The sequence below is a fragment of the Zonotrichia leucophrys genome, chromosome 5, assembly GCF_028769735.1.
Source record: "Zonotrichia leucophrys gambelii isolate GWCS_2022_RI chromosome 5, RI_Zleu_2.0, whole genome shotgun sequence".
NCBI lineage: Eukaryota > Metazoa > Chordata > Aves > Passeriformes > Passerellidae > Zonotrichia > Zonotrichia leucophrys.
The window spans coordinates 75,730-98,706 of NC_088175.1; the positions used below are offsets into that span (position 1 = coordinate 75,730).

At 48.5% G+C, this 22,977-nt stretch overlaps 1 protein-coding gene across 2 annotated transcripts in view; it reads left to right on the top strand.

Annotated features, from left to right (window-relative positions):
• DAAM1 (dishevelled associated activator of morphogenesis 1) overlaps positions 1-22,977 on the top strand; it is a 96,068-nt gene that overhangs the window by 38,421 nt on the left and 34,670 nt on the right. For both annotated transcript variants that reach the window (XM_064713897.1, XM_064713898.1), the window contains exons 3-4: positions 955-1,178; positions 14,438-14,527. In XM_064713897.1, the coding sequence (XP_064569967.1) occupies positions 996-1,178; positions 14,438-14,527 (273 nt within the window). In that variant the 5' untranslated portion in view covers positions 955-995. The remainder of the gene's footprint in view (positions 1-954; positions 1,179-14,437; positions 14,528-22,977) is intronic.

The following is a 22,977-nucleotide window of genomic DNA, read 5'->3' on the forward strand; positions in this document are numbered from 1 at the left end:
TTCAAAAATTCCCTACTTTGCTGGTTGATTTTTCTCATTAGAGTGTTTCTCCACACTCCTCATTCCTCATAGGTGACTCTCTTGTGTTGTTGACTTAAGAGTCCCAATTTTGTGGCAGTTTTTTCTGATCCTTGCTATCATTAGGCAGGCAGGGCACATGGTTCCTGCCCTGAGCTTTGCTCCCAACCAGAGTTTCAGAAATCAGCAAAACCCAAGCGGCTGCCAGGGCGAGCGATGCCCGACGTCAGCACAGCTTAGGAAAATCTGAGCTACCGGCCCCGTGTGATTTTTATCAGCTGAAATCGCCTCTTGTAAATATTTACTGGAGCTGCAAGTAAGGTTTATCTAATTAAAGCCAAGCAAAACTTTCCATGAAAAGGAGCTGCTGTACAGGGGGTTGCTGGTGGATGTTTAGGGACACGTTTAAGGGTTGGGGGAAGCATGCAGATTTTTTCAGCTCAAGGCATGCTGAGCCATGTGAGGTCTACAAGGATTGAAACATCCATGGTGAGGACCTGGTGGCCCCAAGGACATCCAGCTGTTCTTACAGCAGTTCCCTGGATAATTTTCCATACCCCTGGCATGAAGGGATGTGAGGTGTGGGTATGAGGGGGGCTGGCTGCCATGGCATGGGGAGGTTGGTGCAGGTTTGCTGGGATTGGCAGCACCAGTGGGGCCCAGGACCCCTCATTCCATGGGGACAGCAGCGTGACCCCTGCGGCTGCCAGCTCCAGCATGAGGCAAAGCAAATGCATCTTTTTTAATTTGCGTGGTCCTCAAGGTTGCCAGGACTGTAAACGTCAAATCTGAGCAGAAGTATTTGGCACGAAAACCGTCTGTGCTCTTCCCCTCAGTGCCGAGCGCGTGGGTGGCTCGGTCCCTCCTCCCACCGCGGGACGGGAGCACTGCGCCGCGGGGCTCCTGCTCCAGCCTCCTCTCTTCTCTTCCCTTCAGGATCTAGTGCCCAGCAGGGAGGGACACGCAGGATTGTGGCCATGGCCCCGAGGAAGAGGAGCGGCCGGGGGATCTCCTTCATCTTCTGCTGCTTCCGCAGCAGCGAGCACCCCGAGATCACGTACCGGCTGCGCAATGACAGCAGCTTCGCCCTGCAGACCATGGAGCCCTCGCTGCCCATGCCGCCTGTGGAGGAGCTGGATGCCATGTTCACCGAGCTGGTGGTAAGCAGGATACTTCTTAATTCAGTGTTATTTTTTGGGGTTTCTCCCTCTTTCCCCTCAGCCCACTCTTTGTAGTCTCTCCACTCTTGGTTTTGAGCTTTCAGGCAAACTTTGGCGTGAACTGTTGCTGAGCCCTGAGCTCTGCTCCTCCCTGAAGTCCTGCCACTTTGGGGTGGTCTCTCTCATTAGAAACTCTTAATTTCTTTTAGCAGGGGGTTGGGTCCAAGCTGGTATAGCAGGATGTTCTCCACAGATGTAAAGTGACTTTATTTGCTGAGTGATTTTATTTTATTTCATAGAAATTATCAGGTGTAGGCTACACTGAGATTTGGAAAGTCAGGATATTGTTTCTTTATCCCTTGGTTCCAAAATTTGGAGAAACATGGATTAAGAAAAAAATTGACATCCAAAAAAAGCTTTAATTTCCTCTAAGCGAAAACATTTTGGTGTGGTATTTTGGATGGTGTTCTACTTTGAGTTCAGTCAGCAGTGAAATGAGCTTTTCCTACAGTGCTTGGATGCGTAGAGGGAGCTGGGAATTGTGACACTGGTCACACCTCAAGGTACAGCACATCCCATTAGATGCCAGGCAGCATGGACCTGTTGAGCCAGGCCTCTTGGTAGAGCAAAGCTCCAGGTTGTATTATAAAAGCTGGTTTTGCCAAGACATCCTTCTCCAAGGGTGTGGCAGGCCAGGACACCAGCACAGCACAGTGGGGATGAAGCATCCTTGCAGCAGAACTCTTCTGGTTGGATTGGGTTTGTTCAGAAGTGGCTGTCTCTGTCCCAGTTTATTCTCCACTGATAACTTGGCCAAATCACGTTATCCTGGGGAAATTCTTTCCTATGGATCACTTATCCCCTGCCCCAGCCAAAGCCTTGTTGGGCTGAAGGAGGCATCTCTGGAGGCTCATTTGCTGGAGCTCCACTGAGCTGTGCACCTCATCTCAACCCAGGATTTTCAAAACATCTCTTCCAAACTCCTCCAGATGCTTTATGCAGTGGCAGTGCCACAGGGAGGAGCCAGTCCAGCCTGGGGCACACTCTGGCATGACCCTTCTGCTCCCCAGCCCTTCTCCATGCTGTGGAGATTTTTAGTTATTTTCTCCCAGCCAAGGATGAGAAAAAGGCCCAGAGGCAGCTGTTGCTCCAGGGCAAGCTGGCAGCAGGAGCTCCCTGGGACTGAAGCCATGCAGGGAGGGGGACAGAGGGTGCCCACCATGCCCCTGCACAAGCAGCTGCAACCCCCTGGCTCCCCAAAAAACCCCATCAGGCAGATCTCAACCCAGGAGGGAGGGAGGGGGAAGCCAAGCTCTGCCCTGTGGGCACAAGGAGGCAGATTCCCATTCAGGGCAGTGCAGTTGCAAATCCCCCGTGGTCCTTACAACGGCTCCTTCTTGCTCTCTGTAACCTGTTGGTGTTGGGTGTTGAATTTCAGCATTAGTTAAGTGGTTTGGAAAGTGTCCCACTGTTCCTGTACAAACCCTCTGTGTAACATTTGGAAGAGAGACAGAGAAAGCACTCAGAGGTGCTGGGCTGATCTCTGTGCCTGCAGGAGCCCCATGCCTTGGTGCTTGGCCCTCCTGGGTGGGATGGCTTGTGCTGCTCTGTGGGACTGAGGCTCCCTCCAAAGCCCTTGGCTGTATCAGCCCTTTGGGTTGAGGGAAGTTAAAGGGTTTGGAGGGGATCTGGAGGCTTTGCCAGCTGGAGTTGGTCCTTTGCCAACTCTTCCCTTGCAGCTTTATCCTGACTTTTCTACTCCACTTGTTTGTGTCAGGGATCAGAGTGCAGGGATGGAGGATTTCAGGGCTGGGATGGGGGGGATCTTTGGGGACATTGCAGCAGTAGACATGGGCAATCCTCCCACAGACACAGACAGCAGAGTGGGATCCCTGCTCCATAGATTTTCTCCACAGATTCCAGCCTGCTGCTTACATTGAAGGGCAAAGTCCCTTTCTTTTTGGAGCCATCCTGCAAAATATTCCCTGAGCTTTGTGTGTTTTTAAGTGTGCCTTGTTGATCTGAGGCAGGAAACATCCACAGTGTGAGAAATTGGTGATTGTCCCATGCCAGCAGCAGAGGGTGAGGGCCTGAGCTGCAGAGGGATGTGGAGCAGCTGTGACTCCAAGGTCAGCTAAAGGCTTGGGCTGCTCTCCCAGTGTCTGTTTTTTTGGCCTGTTTTGTGTTAGATGGACACTTTGGATTTTAATTGGGATAGGTTAATGGAACAGATAAATAGTTAGGGGTTTATTTTGTGTCTGTGCAAGTGTTTTTCACTTAGTTGCATTAGAAACAACAGGAAAATGGGATTTTTTTTTTCACCCGGGCACAAATTTCAGCAATAAGAAATGCCTGATCTTCATCCCAGACTGCAGGGACGATGCTCCCTGTCCCAGCCAGCCACATGCAGCAGGCAGGGGCTTTTCCCTGGCTTGGGGCAGATGCAGATGTTGTTGTTGAGGTCAATGACTGATCACTGCTTCCTCCCAGAGGAACCTTTTCCCTTTCTCTGCCTCTCCCCAGCCTGGTCTGAATGGGTTTTGTTGGAGCATTGTTGGGATGTCGCTCAGGCAGGCACCGGCCCTGTCTGAAAGGATTTTCTTTGTCCCCCTGTCCTGCCGGGGCTCTGGCCAGGCTCAGCCACCCAGGGAGGAGCAGGTGCTGGCAGAGAGGCACAAACAAAAGCAGAGTATTTCAGCAAGATTTACTGATTTGCAGCTCCTCTGGCTGGGACAATGCTTTATGATTTTGTGCAGCTTTCTGTGTCCTGCTGGCTCGGGTAGGCAGTATTTGCTTCCTGAGGCTCCTGCAGAGGTGTGGCACCTGGCAAGCAGCATCCACTGGATTTAGGGAGTTTCAGGAGCCTCCCATAGGACACATCAGGAGGATCACTGTGCCCCAGAGAGGAGGAAATGTGGGGTTGCACAAACTGCCTGCGAACCAAGAGAACAAAGCTGTGCCATCTGCCACAGCTTCTTTCAAGAGGCTCCTGCGTATCCAGGCTAACAATACAGCATTTCTTCAAAGGCTGAAATCTTGCTTGCACACTCAGAAAAAGCACTTGCAAAGCTCCACATAATGGTGCCATATGGTAGATCTTGCCATAACAATCCTCTCTATTTTCTGCCAGCAACTAGACTTTCCAGCAGATGGGTGAATGACTGATGTCCTTTATATCTGCTTAACACTCCTTGTCACTCCGAGGCTTGTAATGAAATGCTCTGTGTGTGGTGCTGTGCACTGGGCAGGGGGCTGGGGTGGCTTGGTTTGGGGAGGATAGGAGGAGCCCTAGCATGACCCAGGACCCCTCTCTGGCTCTCCTCACAGTGGGGTGGGTCACAGTGGCATCTCTATCCCTGCAGAATGAGAGTGATGCTCTGGTGGCTGCTGACATAGCTTAGATGTTCAGAGGAGCTGCTGAGTCTGGTGTGGCTTTGCTTGCCCCTGAAGCACAAATTCTGCCTTTCCCTGATCCCACAGGCCGCTCCCAGCCTGCATCCCTGCTGCTGGAGGGATGGGTTCAGAGGAGATGCTGCCCCAGACATTCCTCAACACTTGTCTTGCTTTGAGGAAATTCCATTTAGTGCTCCCGATGGGGCTTCACAGCCTTTTCACTTCTGAGTTAGTGATGCAGAAGAAATTAGAGCAACCTCCTTCCTGCCCTGCATCCTGCCTGTGTGAAGTGTGCCCTGTGATGTGCAGCAGGCTGTTTTCAGCCTGTGAAACCAGAGCAGGTAACCTGCCCTGGGTGCCTCTGCCCAGACTCCAGCAGCTGACAAGTTTTTTGGGATTTGGAGAGGTGACACCAGGAGGTGAGTGGCTGTGCAGTGTCCCCAGCTCCCCAGACTCAGGATGGGTGCAGGCTTTTGCCCACTGATGTTGCCTGGGCTTTTTGTGCCTTCCCCTCACATGGAAGGCGGCTGTATCCCCTCCCTGCTGCTTTATGAAGTAGTGGAAACTTGTGAGCCTGAGGAACAATAAAAAGGTCTCTGGCAGCTTATAAGATTTATCACAGCATTTGTTTTTACTGTACTTGGGGCAGCTAATGCATTTCATCCCAGCTGCTCTCTGGATGCTATCAGGAGATGGTGAGGAGATAACATCCCCTGTACAGACTTTAAATCTGTTGCCTTTGAAATGCTTCCTGATGGTCAATAGGTCTGTGGCTCATGATGTGCAGTGCTGGGGCAGGATTCTCCATGGATAAGTGTCCCTTGGAACTGTGCCTTGCCTTCCTCTTGGTTTAATGATGGCTGTTTTATGTGCTGCTTGAGCAGGGAGCATAGAAACGTGAGGAGAAATGGTGGTGTGGTCAGTGCGAGCACTGCTGTGTGTCAGTAACAGCTCAGCCTTGGGAACTCGGTGCTAGCAATCTCCATTGTGCTCAGGAACTTCAGCAATGTGCTTTCCCCCCCAGTTTCTAATCCAATAAGGAGAAAGTATGAAGTTTTGGGCTTTGCAAAACAACACGGCTTTTAAGTAGCAGCTGAGGGATCAGCTGCAAAGCCAAGCTTTGCATTTCATGCTTGCAGGTCAGCTGTCATATTTTGCTGCCTGGTCCTTCCAGCATTAAGGACTTCAGGATTTTGAGAACCACTGGGTGGTGACCAAAGCCATTTCCCCTATATCTGCAAAGAAAAGCATGTGGTTGGTGTCTGGAAAAAATGACAATTTCAGTAGCCCTTGTGTCCTGGGCAAGCCACCCCTTTCTGCAGGGTCCACCCAGAGCCAGATGCTTAACATGGAGCTCCTGACCACTGCTGTCTCCCAAGACCAAACTCCCTGGGCTTATGAATCACTTTTAAAAAGGCAAACCAAATGATAGGTAACATCTGCTTTTAAATTCACTCTGCAGGGATCCGTGTGCCATATGGACACTTCACCAGGCTGCCCAGGTTTTGTTTTTTTTTTGTTTTTCTGATATGAGCAGTCTGGACCTGCCAGGCTGCCATCCCAGCCCAGTGCTTACGGCACTTGTTTTCATCACCTGGTGTTGTTAACACCCTCCCAGCTAATCTCTAAACGTACCTTTTGATAGGCAAGCATCTGATAGAGAAGTCACACACCTACTCAGTCAGAAAATAAGGGTTTTCTGCCTGCCTGTGTTCCCTGGACCTGAATGAACCAATCCACCAAGGAACTCTGTATTTCAGCAGAAACAGCCCTGTAATTGCAATATCTGTTGCTGCTACAAACCAGTGTGGGGGCTTGCCCAAAAACGTGCTATTCCCAACACCAAATTCTACAAAGGAGCCATGTTACAGCACAGTGTAAGGCAGGGAGCACATAAGGAACTCCTTTGTTTCCAGGAGAAGTCCAAGTGGAGTGGAAAAATAATACAGTCTACCTGCTAAATGCTTTCCACTTTGCACTTCGTAAAAGAGGAGTCCACATCCCTGGGAGATGCCTGGCAGCTCGTTTGGTAACACATCAGTGACCTTAAATGAGGCATTTAGGTTTTTGGCTTGCACTTGCTCCCAGTATTCCTGGCGCAGGTCACCATGGAGGTACCAGGCTCTTTGGACAGGGAATCTGCTCCAGGAGCAGTCTTATTCCCCACTGCTCAGTGGTTGGGTGGTGTTGCTGGAGTTATGAGCAGGACTGGACAGCAGATGAGCTGTGCTCTGTCACCGTGCTCAGCTGGAAGCATTCCTGCCGGGAATAGCCTGTGCCTGCCTTGTATCCATGTGCAGATACCAGTGGAAGCTCTGAGTGTCCGTGCTGCTGTAGCATCTGCTGCTGGCAGAGCCTGGCTGTTCCTCGGCGTGGGAACATCACCAAGGTCAGCTTTTGGCAGCTGAGGCTCTTGCAGCCCTGCAGGGAGGATCCTGCCCGAGAGCCCAGTGATCCCAATTCCCATGAACTCCAGTGTTCCAATCAATACCATTATTTACAGGGATCAGCTTCCCTTTCCCAACCACACCCAACATCTGTCAACCAGTCTGTGCCTGCTTGCAGGTGACATCTGCTGGGTATCAGACCCTGAAATCATAGAAATCACGGAATGGTTTGGGTTGGAAGGGATCTTAAAGATCATTCCAACCCCCTGCCATGGACAGGGACACCTTCCACCAGACCAGGTTGCTCCAGGTCTCATCCAGCCTTGGTCAGAAGTGTCCTCCTCTAAGGATGACTCTGCTTTGCACCTGAGTAAGCTCTTAAAGATGCTGTTAGGGTTCCAGGTGTGACTGAAGCCAGGCCTGTGAGGGGTGGGGACTTGTCCCATCCATTTCCATCCTCTGCTGCTCCATCAGCATCAGGCTACAGCTGGCTTCTGCTTCCAGTGACTGCATTCTCCAGTTCCCACAACCAGAGTGGTATCTCTTGGGATACTTCCAGGATTAAGTTGTGGGATACTTTCAGGATTAAGGTGTGGAGTTTTGTAGCCTCTTATTCCATCCAGCCCCTTTTGAAACCCTTCCCAGAGCATTATCTGGGGAAACCTTGGCATGGTTTAGCCCCAGACCAACCATTCAGAGTGTTCCTACCTGAGCATCCCTGTCAGGCTGGGGACATCTGGAGACACTCTTGACTTGATTTCCAGCTTGAGCAGCTCCCTGGGATGCCAGCAGCAGCAGTGTAAAATCTGATTGAAAAGGCAGCTGCTGCTTGGATTCTGTAAAGAAGTCCACATTTGAAACCTTACTTATTTGCCAGCTCTATGCTTTATTATGGTAGGAGGTGCTGCCATCAAAGGACAGCCATCCCCAGCTCTGGTTGATTGGATTGAATCCATCTGAGCTGTCACAGTAGTGGATAATAGGCTGAGACATATTTTTGTTGTTTTTTCAGGGTGTATGTACAATTGTGTGGAAAAAGCTCGCTGGTGATGCACCTGCAGGGCTTCTGGATCTGAGAGTGCTCTGCAGGGTGAAACTGTGGAGATCAATAACTCAGGCTGGAAAAGTACCCTGGGTTAATTAAAATGGGAGAAAGGTTTTCCAGATGAGGTCGGTGAAAGGTCACAGGAGGCTGAGCTCAATAAATAACATTAAAAAAAAAGTATGTATATATATATATATATCATAACAGAAAAGGAGAAACTAAGTGGATACCTCTCTTAAAACACACTAATATTGAAATATGAGCAGCTTTGAAACCTTTCGCCTTTTAAAATAATTATTGAATTAAAATAGTAAAGCATGACATGCTGTCTGCCTCAGTTAGGTGTCTGAACTGATGGGAACATGAATCAACAGCAGCTGGAGTTTATTGAAGGGCTAAATCAGCTATTGATGGCCATAATCTTTCCTGCAGGAGGAGGAAGGAATACATATTTCATTTGTGTCTGTCCAGTGTGTTCAGGTCAATAACAGAGCAGGGTGGATTGGGGTCTTTCTGAGACTAGGAAGAAGAATTCATTGTGGGAGGAGGTTAACCAGGCATGAGCACTTCCAAGTGCTTCTGTTATTCCTTGTTGCTGCTACTCATTCACTTGGCTGTAAGCAATTTCTTTTATTCAGGAAATTCATAAAGGCAAAATGAATAATAATCTTTTATCTGTAATGCTTATTCATTAAATATATGAATAGTTGATTTTTTTGTTCATGTTCTGTAATTGCAGCTGCAAGTTGTCATGGAGAAATTAAAAATACACAGTGATAATATTAGCAGGGGTTGGCTTGTCTGAGGAGCTGTTTTTAAGCTCTCAGGGTACTGTAGCTGAAAAGAAGTGTGCTGAGGAGGAGGCATTCTTATTAGTGATAATAAAAACAAAAGGCTTTTAAAAAAACCCCTGAGATAAATCTGCATACACTGAGAATTGCAGAAATAAAGCTGCAGCTGGAGGAACTCCTTCTGCAGCACAAGGTGGGTGTGGAGACAGGGGCTGTTTGTAATAAGTATTGGTTAATAAGGATTAATATGCCTTTTTTTCCCCAAGAAAACAGCTTAAAAGGAAAATAAGGAGCTGAGTGGGGTGTGCTCTGGGGCAGGGGTTTGCTGAAGGAAGCAGGGCCAGCACTGGAAGCAGCAGCTGCTGCTCCGGCTGCACAGGCAGCGGAAAAACAAGGGATGAGGAATGGGGGGAGAAATGCTGATTGTCATTTCCCCTGAGACCACAGCCTTCTGGGATAAATCACATTGATGAACTTGGAGAAGAATGCCTGGAAGAGAGTGAAAAAGCAATATGACCCCTGAGAAAGGAAGGCAGTGCGGGCTTCAACAGCACATTATTTATGGACTGCTTAATTCCCATGCTGGACCCCTTAATGCCAAACTTTGCCAAAAAGTTCACACTTTGTTTTTTCCTTCTATTTTTTTTCCAAATTTTTGAACATTCTTGGATCCCTCTCATGCTTCATTTGATGATCCAAGAGATCTCATCTTTAAATGCTGTAGCTTCACTTACAGAAGGTTCTAAACTCTGTGCATCCATCCACCGGGAGTAAATTCACTTGCTGTTTATTATGTTGGTCATTTATTGATCCAGTGACATCTTTCTGTATGTGTGTGTATATAAATAAATATACATATAAATATATATATAATAGTATATAATATATAATGAATAAATATATAATGTATTATTATATATTATATTATATCTTAATATATTACATTATCATATATTATATTATATTATATGTTATATGTTATATGTATTATATATATATTATAATATATATATAATATGGATATGTATATGTGCACACCTGTATGTATAAGTAAATCCAGATAGAGAGAAGTTGTGGATGCCTCATCCGTGGAAGTTTTAAAGCCAGGTTGGATGGGACTTATAGCAACTTGATCTAGTGTGTGGCATCCCTGCTCACAGGGAATGTGTTAAAACTAGCTGATCTTTATGGTCCTGCCCAAAACAAGCTTTTCTGTCATTCTATAAACATATATATGTATGTTTATACAAACCCAGCACAAACCAGCAAATTTTAAATAATCATTATGTCAGTTATGGCAATGGGTGACACCCAGTCTCCTCCATGTACTAAACTTACACAATTTATCAACCAGAAAGGAACATTGGATTTAAAGGTTTTTAATATTCTTTTCTTACAACCTCTCAGGATATTTTGGAGTTGCAGACCCCTCTATTGGAAGCTGTTTCTTATTTAATCTCTACTCCCCAGATGCTTCGTGCAGAATGTTTGATGGCACAAAGGACCTGTGGGATGGATGGGAAGAACCCATGCTGGTCACACTGTGGTCTTGTGGACGTGGGTGGGCAGCATTTGGGCTCACCCAGCTCCAGGAGCCCATCCTGGAGGTCATTCCTGAATGTCATTCTGTCTCCCTCCTGTTGCCCCCACTAATGCTCTCAGTCTGTGGAAGGTGCTCATTAAAACATGGCAGGAGTGAAGTGGCAGGGACAGGAGTTTGTATCAAAGGACTGTGCTGTGAGTCTGAGCCTGGACTTGATGCTTTTCCTGCTGGGAGAGTCGAACATTTCTTCCAGTGTTTTTTTGGCTTTGCCTTCAGGAGGTGGTGGGAGATGGCAGTGGCTATCAACCAGAGACGTGGTGACATCTCCCTCCTTGGAGATACTCAAAAAGCCATCTGTACATGGCCCTGCTTGACCAGGGGGTTGATTGCCCACAGAGCACCTCACACCATCGAGGTGCCCAGCTTGGGGAGGTGCAGGCCATGGGGACATCCGTCCCTGGGTGCTGCTGTGTGTCCTCCAAGGGAGAGCTGTGCGCCACTTGTTACTTGTTTGGCTCACAGAGTTGTGCTCACCATGTGCTGAGCTGAGCCACACGTTTCTCAGGTAGCTTTAGGTGACATCTCACCTTCAGTGGAGCTCATGCTGTGCTCAGAGAGAGGGAGTGAGGTTTGCTTGGCTGCAATGGAGAGCTGTCAGCAGAGCACACAGCATGGAAGTGTTGTACTCCTGGAAATAGCAAAATACACACTGAGAGTCAAGGCTTCCTTCCCTATGAGTTTTTTTTTTTAAACCATATTCATATGAAGATTTAATGTGGAAACCTGTTTCCTGATGTAAAGGTGAATAGTTTAGCTGTACAGGATAAATATTTAAGAGTAGCATATCTCTTTCCAGTAAAAACACTCTGGGCAGAGACTTCCTTTTGGTGGTAAAACTAGGCTGTTATTTTTTTATGCCACTGACCTGATTCCAAAAAAAGTATTAAAAATAGTGAAGTTGGCAGATCCTGACACAGGAGCAGCCAGGTGGAAGGGGCAGAGCTGTGAAAGGTGGGGGGTGAGGGCTCTGAGGGTGATGGACACCGACCCATGATTGTCTTCTCACTCTTCAACAGCTGCCAGCATCACACGCTGTAGCTGTAGTGGGAGTGTGTGGATTGCAAATGGCCCATAAAATGAATTTCCAGTTAGAATCACCTAATTATCAAGCTCATGATTATTAATTGAAGGCCCATATGGGTGTGATTTTCTGCACAGCTTCTCTGCCACGCTGTGACTCGGGTTGATTGTTAAAGGCTTTGTGGGAGCTGCATTTCTACACCTATAGCCTCCAGAAAACAGGTGCTGCTCCTGTCCTTTCTTGATCTTTGGAGCTGGAAAGGGCAGTTTCTGAGCAGCCTGCACTGAGATGCATCAGTGAGCCTAAGCAAAGGGCTGGAGGTGGCTGCAGGAATCCCCAAACACATAAAAACCAGCAAAGACCTGACTCTTCCCAGCTGAGTCACTGTTGGGGCTCTGAATTACAGTCCTTAGTCACTCTTTGATTATGAGGATTTTCATATTCACTGGGTGCCACACAGCATTTATTCAAACACCTCTCCCAAGCATCCTGCAAGATATCATTAGGTGGGTGTTGTTGAGTGATGCAGGGCTGTGATGACTGAATGTGTTAGAGCTGAGGCACAATGAAATGTGCTGTGTGAGACTTAGAAGCATTTCTGCACCTTTTTTGGATGTGTTTGTACGTTGTCATGTGCCAGTACCTACCTAATATGTTCTTCAGTTTTGTCCCTTCTTGCTCCTGCTTAGGTTTCAGCTTGGTTTAGGATTTTTAATCCTTGTTAATAAATCTTCGCATTTGCACAAGTTGTCTTTTTAGGGTATGGGCATTTTGAAAGTTTCAGTAAATATTTTTCTAAGGATCTAAGTGCAGATGTGTGTGGCTAGTGCTTTCAAGCCAGACTATCAGATTCACATGGCCAGAAGGTGGGGTCACAGTGGAAGCAGTTTCCTGTGCTCTCTCAAACCCTCACCGCAGAGGTAAATATTCATCAAGAGCCCCTTGTCCTCCTCCACACTCCCAGATTTACTTTTCCAGTGAGCTGAATTTCACCTGGGTCCCTGTGTGGGTGTCATCCTGTTGGTAACCTTCAGACTTCCAGAAAAGTGTTCTAGGCCAGGTTGTGTGGGACTATGAGCAACCTGGTTCACAGGCTGGGGAATGTTGGAACTAGATGATTTTTAAGGTCTCTCCCAACCCCCACCATTCTGTGATTTCTGTGAGCTGAGGCTGAAGCAGAGCTTGGATGTTTGACTGGCTCGTAGCCCGAGGAGACAACGGGGAAGTGCAGTTTTGATTTTGAGGCATGGAAGGGTGACAAGGCTTGCCCAAGGCTGGGGTGGAGGTTGGTTGCTTGATAGGGATCTCTGACCTCGCAAGCTGTCAGGACATGGGAATGTTTGAGCATGGCACTGGTTGGAGTTTTCCCTAGCCCAGGTTCTCCTCCTTGGGTGCAGGAGGATGAAATGTGTCTCGCACTGGGCTCAGGTTTTCTCAGTCCTCTCTTTTCCTCCAGTCCCTGTTACAGCAACATGGCTTTTTCTGTTGTAAAGGTGTCCAAGTCTGCTTCCAGAACTCCACTAGCATCAGCTCTGTGCAGCATGGTGGTTTGAAGATTTACCTCAAAAAGGTCAGGAAACAGGCAAAGCCTCCTCAATGAGTGTGTAAAAAAAAACTCTTCTACACCATTCCTTTTGAGGAGTGATTTCATCGAGAAATCAATACCTGCAGTACATAGATAAGCCTTTCTGAGGTGTTTGGGAGTGCTAGCAGCCCTCTGTCACTGTTGTTGTGCTGGAGGGCCCCTGGGTTTGGGTTACAAGATAGCTCAAAGCTCCTTTCCTTGGCAACTGGGTGCAATATGAGCTTGAATTATATCAGCTGAGTTTCCTGGTGGCCTGTGGGCTTGCTGGTGCAGGGACCCATCTTTTGCCAGAGGCATCTTGCTCAGCCTTCCCCAAATGAGGCTTTGATTAGGGTACAGAAGCTGTTTTAGTTGCTGAGTGTTATTGTTCAGGCTGGGAAGCTTTAACAGCTCTCCATATGGGGTTTCTTTTGGTTGCTGGAATTAAATGTGTAATTTTTAATGGGGATCCTCTTACTTAAATCCACAGTCTGGGTGGGATGAGTTGGCTTGAAGCCATGGCAGGGCTTTCCTGTGACCTTCTGCAGCCTCTTCCTGCTGCCCCCAAACCCCTCCAGCACAGGGATTATCATCAGTGCTGGTGGTTTTAAGAGACACCCATGGCTCTAAGATCGATGCTGCCTTTAGCAACGAGCCTCCCAGCCCTGCCTGAATGTTTTATTTACTTCCCTCATAAAAGCTTTGACCTACATCTAGCACCAGGAAGCGATGAGGCTTTGATAATGCCTGGGCATCCCGGCGGAGGGCACGCTGCTAAGCGAGCTTCCAAGTCAGAAATGGATGTGTGCTTTAAAATATCAGATAAACCAATAAAGGCTGCAGTCAGTAAACAGCTTTATCTCTGCCAGGCAGTACGTGATGCAGTTTTGATGGGGAAGATGTACCTCTTTATGATCTGTAGGTATTAGGAAAAGAGCTTTCTATTTTTAGCTGGAGGAAAACAAAGCAAAAGCCAAACAGTTTTTGATGATATGAGGGTGTCAGCAATGGAAATGGGCTGGACCACTCAGGGTGAGGTGCTTCAGTGAAGTAATGATGATAAAAAGAAAGGTCCTGTTTGAATTTTTCTTTGCTGTGTGTCTTAGATGAGATGGCTCACCTGAAGCTGTCAGTATGAGTCTTGTGGGCAGCCCTGATGGCTTCATGGGTGTCCTTTCCAAAATACTTACAGGCTTTAAAAGCAATGAAGGAGATGTCTGGGAGGGACAAGGCAGGCAAATTTGCAGCCCAGAGTCAGGAGAGGTCAGCAAGAGCAGGATGAGGATTGGCACCATTGTCCTGACAAATCCAGAGTCACGGGTGATGCTGTGGGGTCACTGCTGTGCTGTGGTGTGACCCCACTTGATTTACACTGCTTGTCTGGGGTCTGTGTCTGTGCCATCAGCTGTTTGAGTACTCATGGTGCATGTTTTGTGTTTCTTTCCCCCTTTCCAGGATGAACTTGACCTCACAGACAAGCACAGAGAGGCCATGTTTGCACTGCCGGCTGAGAAGAAGTGGCAGATCTACTGCAGCAAGAAAAAAGTAAGAGACTTGTTGGGTGCTGAGCCTCTTCCCTCTCATGCAGGATGGAGAGGAGCTGAGGGGAAGGACACAGCTCTCTTGGGATGCCAGGTGATATTTGGGGTGTCTCAGAAACGGGTCTGTGTGACGGTATTCACAGGGCTCCCAGGATGAGGGAAGAGACGAGGATCTGACTCCATGTTTCAGAAGGCTGATTTATTATTTATTATTTTATATATATTACATTAAAACTATACTAAAAGAATAGAAGAAAGGATTTCATCAGAACGCTAACTAAGAATAGCAAAAGAAAGAATGAATAACAAAGGACAGACAGTCCAAGCCAGCTCACTGTGATTGGCCATTAATTAGAAACAACCACGTGAGACCAATCACAGATGCACCTGTTGCATTCCATAGCAGCAGATATCAATGTTTACATTTTGTTCCTGAGGCCTTTCAGCTTCTCAGGAGGAAAAATCCTAAGGAAAGGAGTTTTCATAAAAGATGTCTGTGACAGGGCAGCTCTTGGAGGGACCCTGGGAAAAGAAACTCTTTGGTCCCCAGCCTGTCCAGGCTGGAGGAAGTGTCCCCACAGCCCACATGGGTGTCCCCACCTCCATGAAGCACATCAGGGCCATGTGGAACTCTCTGGGCACTGAGGTTGGCCTTGCAGGGGTGAGGGGCTGCTCACCACCTCCTTAGAGCCCCTCCCAGTACCTAAAGGGGCCTGATAAAACAGATGAGGACAAACCTTATAGTAGGGGCTGTTGCAGTAGGACAAGGGGTAATGGTTTTAAACTGGAGGTTTATTTAGGTTAGATTAAAGGAAGAAGGTTTTTGCAGTGAGGGTGTTGAAGCACTGGCACAGGTTGCCCAGAGAAGCTGTGGATGCCCCATCCATGGCATTTTTTCAGGCCAGGTTGGGTGGGGTTTGGAGCAACCTGGGTTGGTGGCAGGTGTCCCTGCTGGCAGCAGGGGCATTGGAACCAGCTGATCTTTAAGGTTCCTGCCAACCCAAACCATTCTGGGGTTCTGTGATTCAATTGCCAAATTTGCCACTGTGCCCCTCACCTGTCTGCAGGGGTGGCTGGGCACTCACTGCTCCACTCAGAGGCTGCTCTCTGCTGTAAATGTCTCTTTTCTCCTGCTGTAGCAATGGCACCAGATTTTCCATCCACATTTTAGGCCAAGAGCAGGCTTACCTTGCTCATGTAGGATTAAGTTTTAAGCCTCTCATAAATACTCCTGAAATCCCTGTATTATTGTTAGACAGAGGCCTGCCATGCCCCAGATTTAAATGGGAGGGGAGAAGGGATGTGAACAAATTACAGGCACTGCTCTGGATCAACAGGAGAATGGGCAGGGGATGCTGCTCCTCACTCCCTGGTGGATAAGCAGAGCCTGGCCCTGGTGTGTCTGGATAATGGGAGAGTTAAATCAAGCAAAGCCATGTAATTATTATGGTGAGTGCAGATTACATGCTATCTAATCTCCTGAGGAAGGCTTTAGATGGAGCTGATGGTGGCTCTTTCCCTTTCCAGACCCTCCTTGCTCCCATGGGTTTTTAAATGCTGAGCTGTGAAACTCCTTGCTCATGGGGAAAAGGAGCCACAGAAGTGCCTGTGGCATCTTCTGAGGATCCATCTGATCCTAGATCCTGGCTGCTGCTCTCCTCTGGTCCTCATTCCTCTGGCTGTTCCAGCCATTCCTTCCCTATTTGTGATGATATTAATATAATATAATATAATATAATATAATATAATATAATATAATATAATATAATATAATATAATATAATATAATATAATATAATATAATATAACTATATATAAATACAAATATAAATATAGATATAAATATATCTAATCCAGAGAGAGAGAAGTTGTGGATGCCTCATCCCTGGAAATTTTAAAATTTTAAATTAAATTTAAATTTTAAATTCAATTTAAAAGTGAGCTGCACAGCACACATGCCACTGCTTGCTCTGATGGAGACAAATGCTTTTTAATTAAAAATGAGTGAGGCCATATCAATGAAGGCTCCAGCCATGGAGGAAATCAGGAATGACATGGGCTGGAGAGCAATGTCTGTGCACAGCAGGCTCTGGGCTGTCCTGCCCTGTGTGGTGATGACTGGTGAGCAGCACAAACACTGGTGGATGTCCTGGCAGCTCCTGGTAACTCTCACTTGTGCTCCTGTGTATTTATGAGGTCAGATCACCTACATGACAGCCGGGCATGGAGGAGGGGGGCTGCATTCTATCTGAGAGCAGTGTCTGCTTTTTTGGCAGGGCAGCAGGGCTGGGGATGGGACAGTGGTCCTGCCTCCCTGAGTGGCAGTGATTTGGGAAGTGCAGGGTGTGCCCAAAGCCTGTGTTTGACAGCAAACTGTTGCTTGAGATGCTTCTAACACTCAGTTTCACCTGGTGGGTCCCAAAGGTGGACATCAGTGTCAGGCAGCTGCCTGATTACCGCCAATCCAGAATTGTCCCCTGAGCAGTTTTTGCTCTTCACTCTGCTGCCAATTTTGGCTGCACTTCTGCTTTGCTGTTGGTGTCATCCACCACACTCAGCTCTCCAGAGCACATCCCAGATGTTGCTGGTTTATGTATTCCCATGACAGGTAAGATTTCATAAAAGGGAACCAAAAATGAGACATTTTTTGCTGGGTTGTCCTGGAAAGAGACCTGACAGCACCTGTTGAGAGGAAATAGGGGAAATCCAGCTGTACACCAGGCATGTTTCTTTCCCTGGAATATTTCCCCCTGGCCTGCAGCCCTGCTTTTATCCTGGTTTCTCTGCCCTGCTAGCAGCTGGTTTTATCCCAGCCCACAGGACTGGTTTGGCAGGGTGGAGGCTTTGTCCTCCCTGATTCTCCATCCATGGAGGGAATGGGTTTCATCCCACCCTTGGGAGTTGCACTGCATGAACTCCTCGTGGTCCCAGCCCTCCTGCATCACCCTGTGTCACTCAGGGGACAGACAGAGGGACAAAAAGCATCTCGTGGTGGGGCTATTCTGTCAGCAACAGCCTGAGGAGGAGCTGGACTCTGCTCTGAATCCAGCAGCCCTGCAGTGCTGGGGTCAGGAGAGAGATTTATAGATTATTCTCTGAAGTTGTCAGCCCCTCTGCTGCTGGGGTAAAGCAGGGAAATGCAAAGGCAGGGATGAAATCTGCTTTTAGAAGTGGTATTTCTGGACCATGACTCGTCTCGTAGCTCATCCCAAAATATTTCACTCCCTGCTGGTCCCGCTCTCCAGGAGAGGATATTGCTAGGAAGTGCAGAGAGGAAGCAGGAGGGTTTCCAGATTTGCTGTTTCTTTGGCTGTGGGTTTGCCTCAGTGCAGGAGTGTGACTCAGGATGGCCTTTTTCCAGAGGGAGTTAATGATTAACCCTTGGTGCTTAGTCTGCAGGACCTGTTTAACCACAGGAGATTTGGCTCCTGACAGCCCACGCAGGTCATGCCAAGCTGTTAAAGCAGCTCAAAGGGTGGCTTTTATGAGCCTCAAAATATAGATTGGTGCAAGGTGTTAGAAGCTCAGAATAAATAACCAGGTGGGAGGGATGGGTAGTGACAAACAGCTGATGTAATGCAGGGTTCTGCTCCTCTCCCTTTGGGTCCAGCTGAGCGTTTCCAAAGCTGGAGCAGAGGAAAATGACCTACAGGGATGCCAAGGGATGCTGAGCTCTGTCAGCTTGTGCTGAAAACCCAGTGGCATCACCAACCCTGGGTGCATTGCTCTGAGCAGTGTGAAGCAAAGCTTGTATCTAAAGTTTCCTCAGGGGTCAGATAAAAACCTTTTGCACTAGGAAAAGGCAGCAGTGGTGATTTTTTCAGGGGAAATATGTAATAAATGAGTGATGTCTCTCCAATAATCCTCTATTTCCCAGGCAGACAGCCTCTTTCCCTTCCAACTGCTCCTTCCACCCACTCCCTCCAGAGAGCTTTGCTTTCCAGCTCCTTCTTCCACTTGTCCTGCTCAGCCCTGCAGCTCTTTTTTGGGGCTTGCTGTCCATTTCCTTCATTTAAAAAACATCAATCCCCCATATTTTTTGCTGCAGTAGCCAGAACTAAGAGAAAAAGCTGACAGAGATGGCATGTAGGGGAGGGGAGGATAAATCAGCTGGGCATTTTGCCATGCTCCAGGGTCACCTGGGATGGATGGGAATGATTTCATGACCTCTGAACATACAGATAGACCTGCTGTTATTGCAGCAGCAGGTTGAAATACCATCTCAGGTGTCATTTGCTCAGGCTGACAGAGAGAAACTGCCTGTTTTCATGGCTGGGGATGTTTTTCACTGGGAAATGTTTATAGTTTTTATCTTTCAAGGTAATTCCCCTTTTAGTTCCAATCACAACACACTTTTGTTTAAGCAAGGTTTTTCTCCCTCACCAGCCAAAAAATGCATCTGTTAGCAATCTTTTTTGGATTTTGAAGCAGAGCTTTTCAAACAATGAACCAGCTGACTACCAAAGGCATCTGGTCATGCTATATTTGCTTATGGGGAGCATAATTTTTAAACCCTGGGAAAAGTGTACAGGGGCACGTGTGTGTGTTTGTGGAGGAGAGGGCATAGCAAGTGTTAGCATATGGAAAAACCAGAGCAGGCTGGGCTGGGCTGGTTCAGACCCTGAAATCCCAGCTTGGGGAGAGTCTGATGAAATTCCAGCCCTTTGCAGCAGCGCTTCATGGGGAAGCAGCTTTGGTGAATCATTTAGGTTCTGTTTCAGGGGTACCTGGAGGGATAAGGGAGCCCTGGGGGGATATGGTGGGGTCCAAATCTTCACCAGCACACTCCTGGCAAAGGCTGGGCCATGCTGGTGGAGCTGGGCTGGATTTAAACATCTCAGAGAGGCTGCTTGGCTTTAAAACCCATCCATGCCACAGCCTGCTTCCTCTCATCATCCAGGTGGATCATCCAGAACAGTCAGGGAGGGAAGGGTTGCCAAAATCCAGTGAGCTGCCACTGCTGCCAACTTTCCCTTGCCCTGTTGTTTTGGAGCAGCAAGGAGGGGTGGAGAACACTGTGCAGAATAAAAGTTATGTCAGGACAATGTGTAAAAATGAAGGGGGTGTTTCTGTTTTTGCAGCTGGTGCCAGTTGAAGAGAGTTGGTTTTTTTTAATCCTTTCCTGAGGAGTTCTCCTGGGGCAGACCAGGCTTGCAGGTGGTGCCAAGAAGGAGGTGAACCACCAAAATAATGGAATTTTTAAGGTTAGAAAGACCTCTGAGATCACTGAATCCATTAACCCAGTGCTGCCTTGTTCACCCTTAAACCATGGCCCCAAGTGCCACATGCCCACTTTTCTGAACACTTCAGAGATGGTGATTTCACCACGCCCTGGGCAGCCTGTTCCAGTGCCTGACCACATTTTTAATGAAATTATTGCAGCCATCCAGTCCAAGCCTCCCCTGGCACAACCTGAGGCCATTTCCTTTTGTTCTGTCACTTGCTACCTCGGAGAAAAGCCACTGGTGGTGTCACTGAAGGGCTTGCATGGAGCTGGCTGCTGTGAGCCAGCCCTTTCCATCCAGCCCTGTAGGATGTAGACTGGTGTGTTGGACATCAGCTGGGTGGGGAGCTCAGCCAGCCACCATCAGTTATCCCAAAGAACTCCAAATCCAGTTATCCCAAAGCCCCACCATGGTAGGGAAGCAGGCTGCTGGCTCAGGTGTGACAGGCTGAGGAGCTGTGAGATGCTGCCAGAAGCTTGTTTAGGAAGCAAAGCAGGTGTGACAAAGCACTGAGGAGCATCTCAGGTGTCTTTGTCCCTACCACCATGGGGACATGCTGGGGGGCTGCACTGTTCCCAGCAGCTGCATCCTGCAGGTCAGAGCAGCAGGAGCTTATGGGGAGGCTCCTTCCAGGTGCAGACAGGTTGAGAGAAGCCTTGAAATTGCTTTGAGCCACTACTGGCTGAGCCCCCACCTCCTCTGCATTGGGAAGAGAAGAAATTCTGGCAGTGGGAGCTGCTGACACTCCAAGGGGGAGGCACAAGGGCTGTGGAAGTGTTAGGCTCAAAACCAAGACATGACAGGGCTGGGGAGTGTGAAATCTCTGGGATGGCTGGAGCTGCCAGATTGGTGACCTTCACATGGGAAAGCTCTTGCTAATGACTGGGCACTGCTTTCCCTGCAGTGCTGAGCAGGGGATGGAGCTCATTTATGGGGTTCACATCACAGCAGCCACTGCCACCCTGGAGCAGAGCAGCATCCATCAGCCCCATGCACAGAGCTCAGGACAGCAGGGGCTGTGACATGAGAGGGTGACCTGGTGACAGCAGGGCTGCAGCTGATGGGATTTGTGGTTTTGCCAGGTCTCTGGAAAGAAGAAACAGGTGAGGGGCTCAGGTGGAACAAAGCAGGGGATGCAGCAAGGGCTGCCCTTGTCTGTGCAGCTTTGGCACGGCTTAATTTTTGTAGCTGAGCCCATGTGGGCCTGGAGGACAGTGAGGGATGTTGATGTGCAATTAAAGCCATCATCAATGTCTCCAACAGAGCAGCTCAGTCTGGGTTCCAGCAGGGTTCAGATCAGCCCTCACTTCTCTGCTGTGTGAGAGCACCCACATCCTGGAGACACTCACCTTGGAGGTGCTCAGCTCTGTGTCTTGCATCCCTCCCTGCAGGCAGGCTGCAAAACCCACATCCCCAAACCCACCCTGCGTGCTGGGAAACCATTTTTCACACTCAACTTTTCAAACCCTGATGCTGGAGAGGTTCCTCCCTCCCCCTGGCGCTGAGCAGAGCCTTGTGACTTATTTCCCTCCGGGCTGTGGCTTTGTCAGGAGGTTTCTTTACCACCAGGAGCACACCAAAAGACACTTCTCAGTGTGCTGTAGACCATTAGCCCCAGTAATTACCACTGAGCAACATCCTGCAGGGAGCTGAGGGGAGGGAAGCCCCTGCCCTGATCTTTGCCTGCTTTATTGTGCAGTCCCCCTTTGCCTGGGAAGCTGCTTTCTGAGGAGCCTGCCCAGCTGCTCGTCGGAATTAATGAGGTTCTGCTGCACTTAATTGAGAGCACTCTCTAAATTGGGGGTTTCAGGGAGGAAATGCAAGAGCCCGAGGGAGCCGAGCAAAGGGAAATATTTATAATGCAGCACGTTAATTATAAATGAGCAGTTTAGCCAATTTTGTTGTTCAGCCTCCCCTCCACCCCCCTGGAGACCTTTATTTGCTCCAGTGCTTCTTTTCAACCCTAAATGAGCAGCAGGTCCCCATCTCTGGCTGCCTCACAGGTGTTCCCAGCACAGGTCCTGGGCTGTGGGGTGAGCCAGCCCTGCTGCTTTCCCTGCAGGGATCTCACTCCCTGGGTACATCTGGACACCTCTTGCTGCTGTGCCATGCTGGGGACCTTGCCACCTTTCCCAGCTGGTGCCTCTGGTGAGAAAGTGTCCTGGTTTAGGGCAAATTTGGTAGAGAATTTCCAAAGGAGGGCCCCTACCCACAACCGGTTCAGGAAGGAATCCTGGGAGAGAAGTGGAAAGAACCTGTTTATTTAACAGGCACAGCACTCCCCAGCACACAGAATGAACAATACTGGGTGACACCACTCTGTCACTGCTCTGAAAAAGATGACAAATTCAGAAAGTCTCTCTGCGGGTGCTCGCTCTGTTCTCAGTCCCTCCGGCGCTGGGGCAGCTGCTGCCCAGAGTAGGCCCCGCTGGGCCACAAGGTGCAAACTCTCGGGGTTTGCCAGGCCCCAGCCCAGAGCAGGCTCGAGTGGTTCCAAAAAAAGGAAAGGAGAAACAGTCCAGGAAGAAATTTGGACTGTTTAGCTAAACTAGCTAATGAGCAGAAGCAAAAGCAAGCAGAAGCGAAGCAGGAGCAAGAGAGCAAAGTGAAAAGCAAAAAAGCAAAAGCCACATTAGCTCCTGCCCTGTGTCTGTGTCCCAGGCTGATAAGAAAACCCAAACAAAACTTTCACTCTTCAGAGCCAGTCTTGAAGGCACAGAACATAATATCCAGCATAAACAGAACACATGAATGGGGATACGAGCATCATAACATCACCCTAGGACAGAAAGAGATGCTTCTTATAAGAGGGACAATGGGAAGGACCTTCTCTGACGCCTCCAGGAGGTGACAGGACCATACTCAAGGCACCTGTGAGTGTCCCAGCTCTTTTGTCCCCTGGAGTCCATTTGCATGCTGGACTCTAAAGTGGGGCAGGAAAGCTGGGAAATGCAGAATTCCCACAAGCTTTGTCAGAGCCTTGCCCTGGCAGGGCACAGAGAGGGTTGGCATGAGTGCCCAGGGCTCAGTGAGGAGCTGAAAGCCCTGATGTCCATGTCAGACAGAATTGACATTGAGCAGACAGGTGGCCTGAGCCTCAGCCCAGCTGCTTGGCACCTCTGAGGGACTGTGGGGTCAGGAGAAAGTGTTAAAGCAAAGGGCAGAGCTTTCCAGGCCTTTTAGTGCTCTCAAAGTTGTGGCAAAGCCGAAGGAAGGGTCAGGTCTGGAG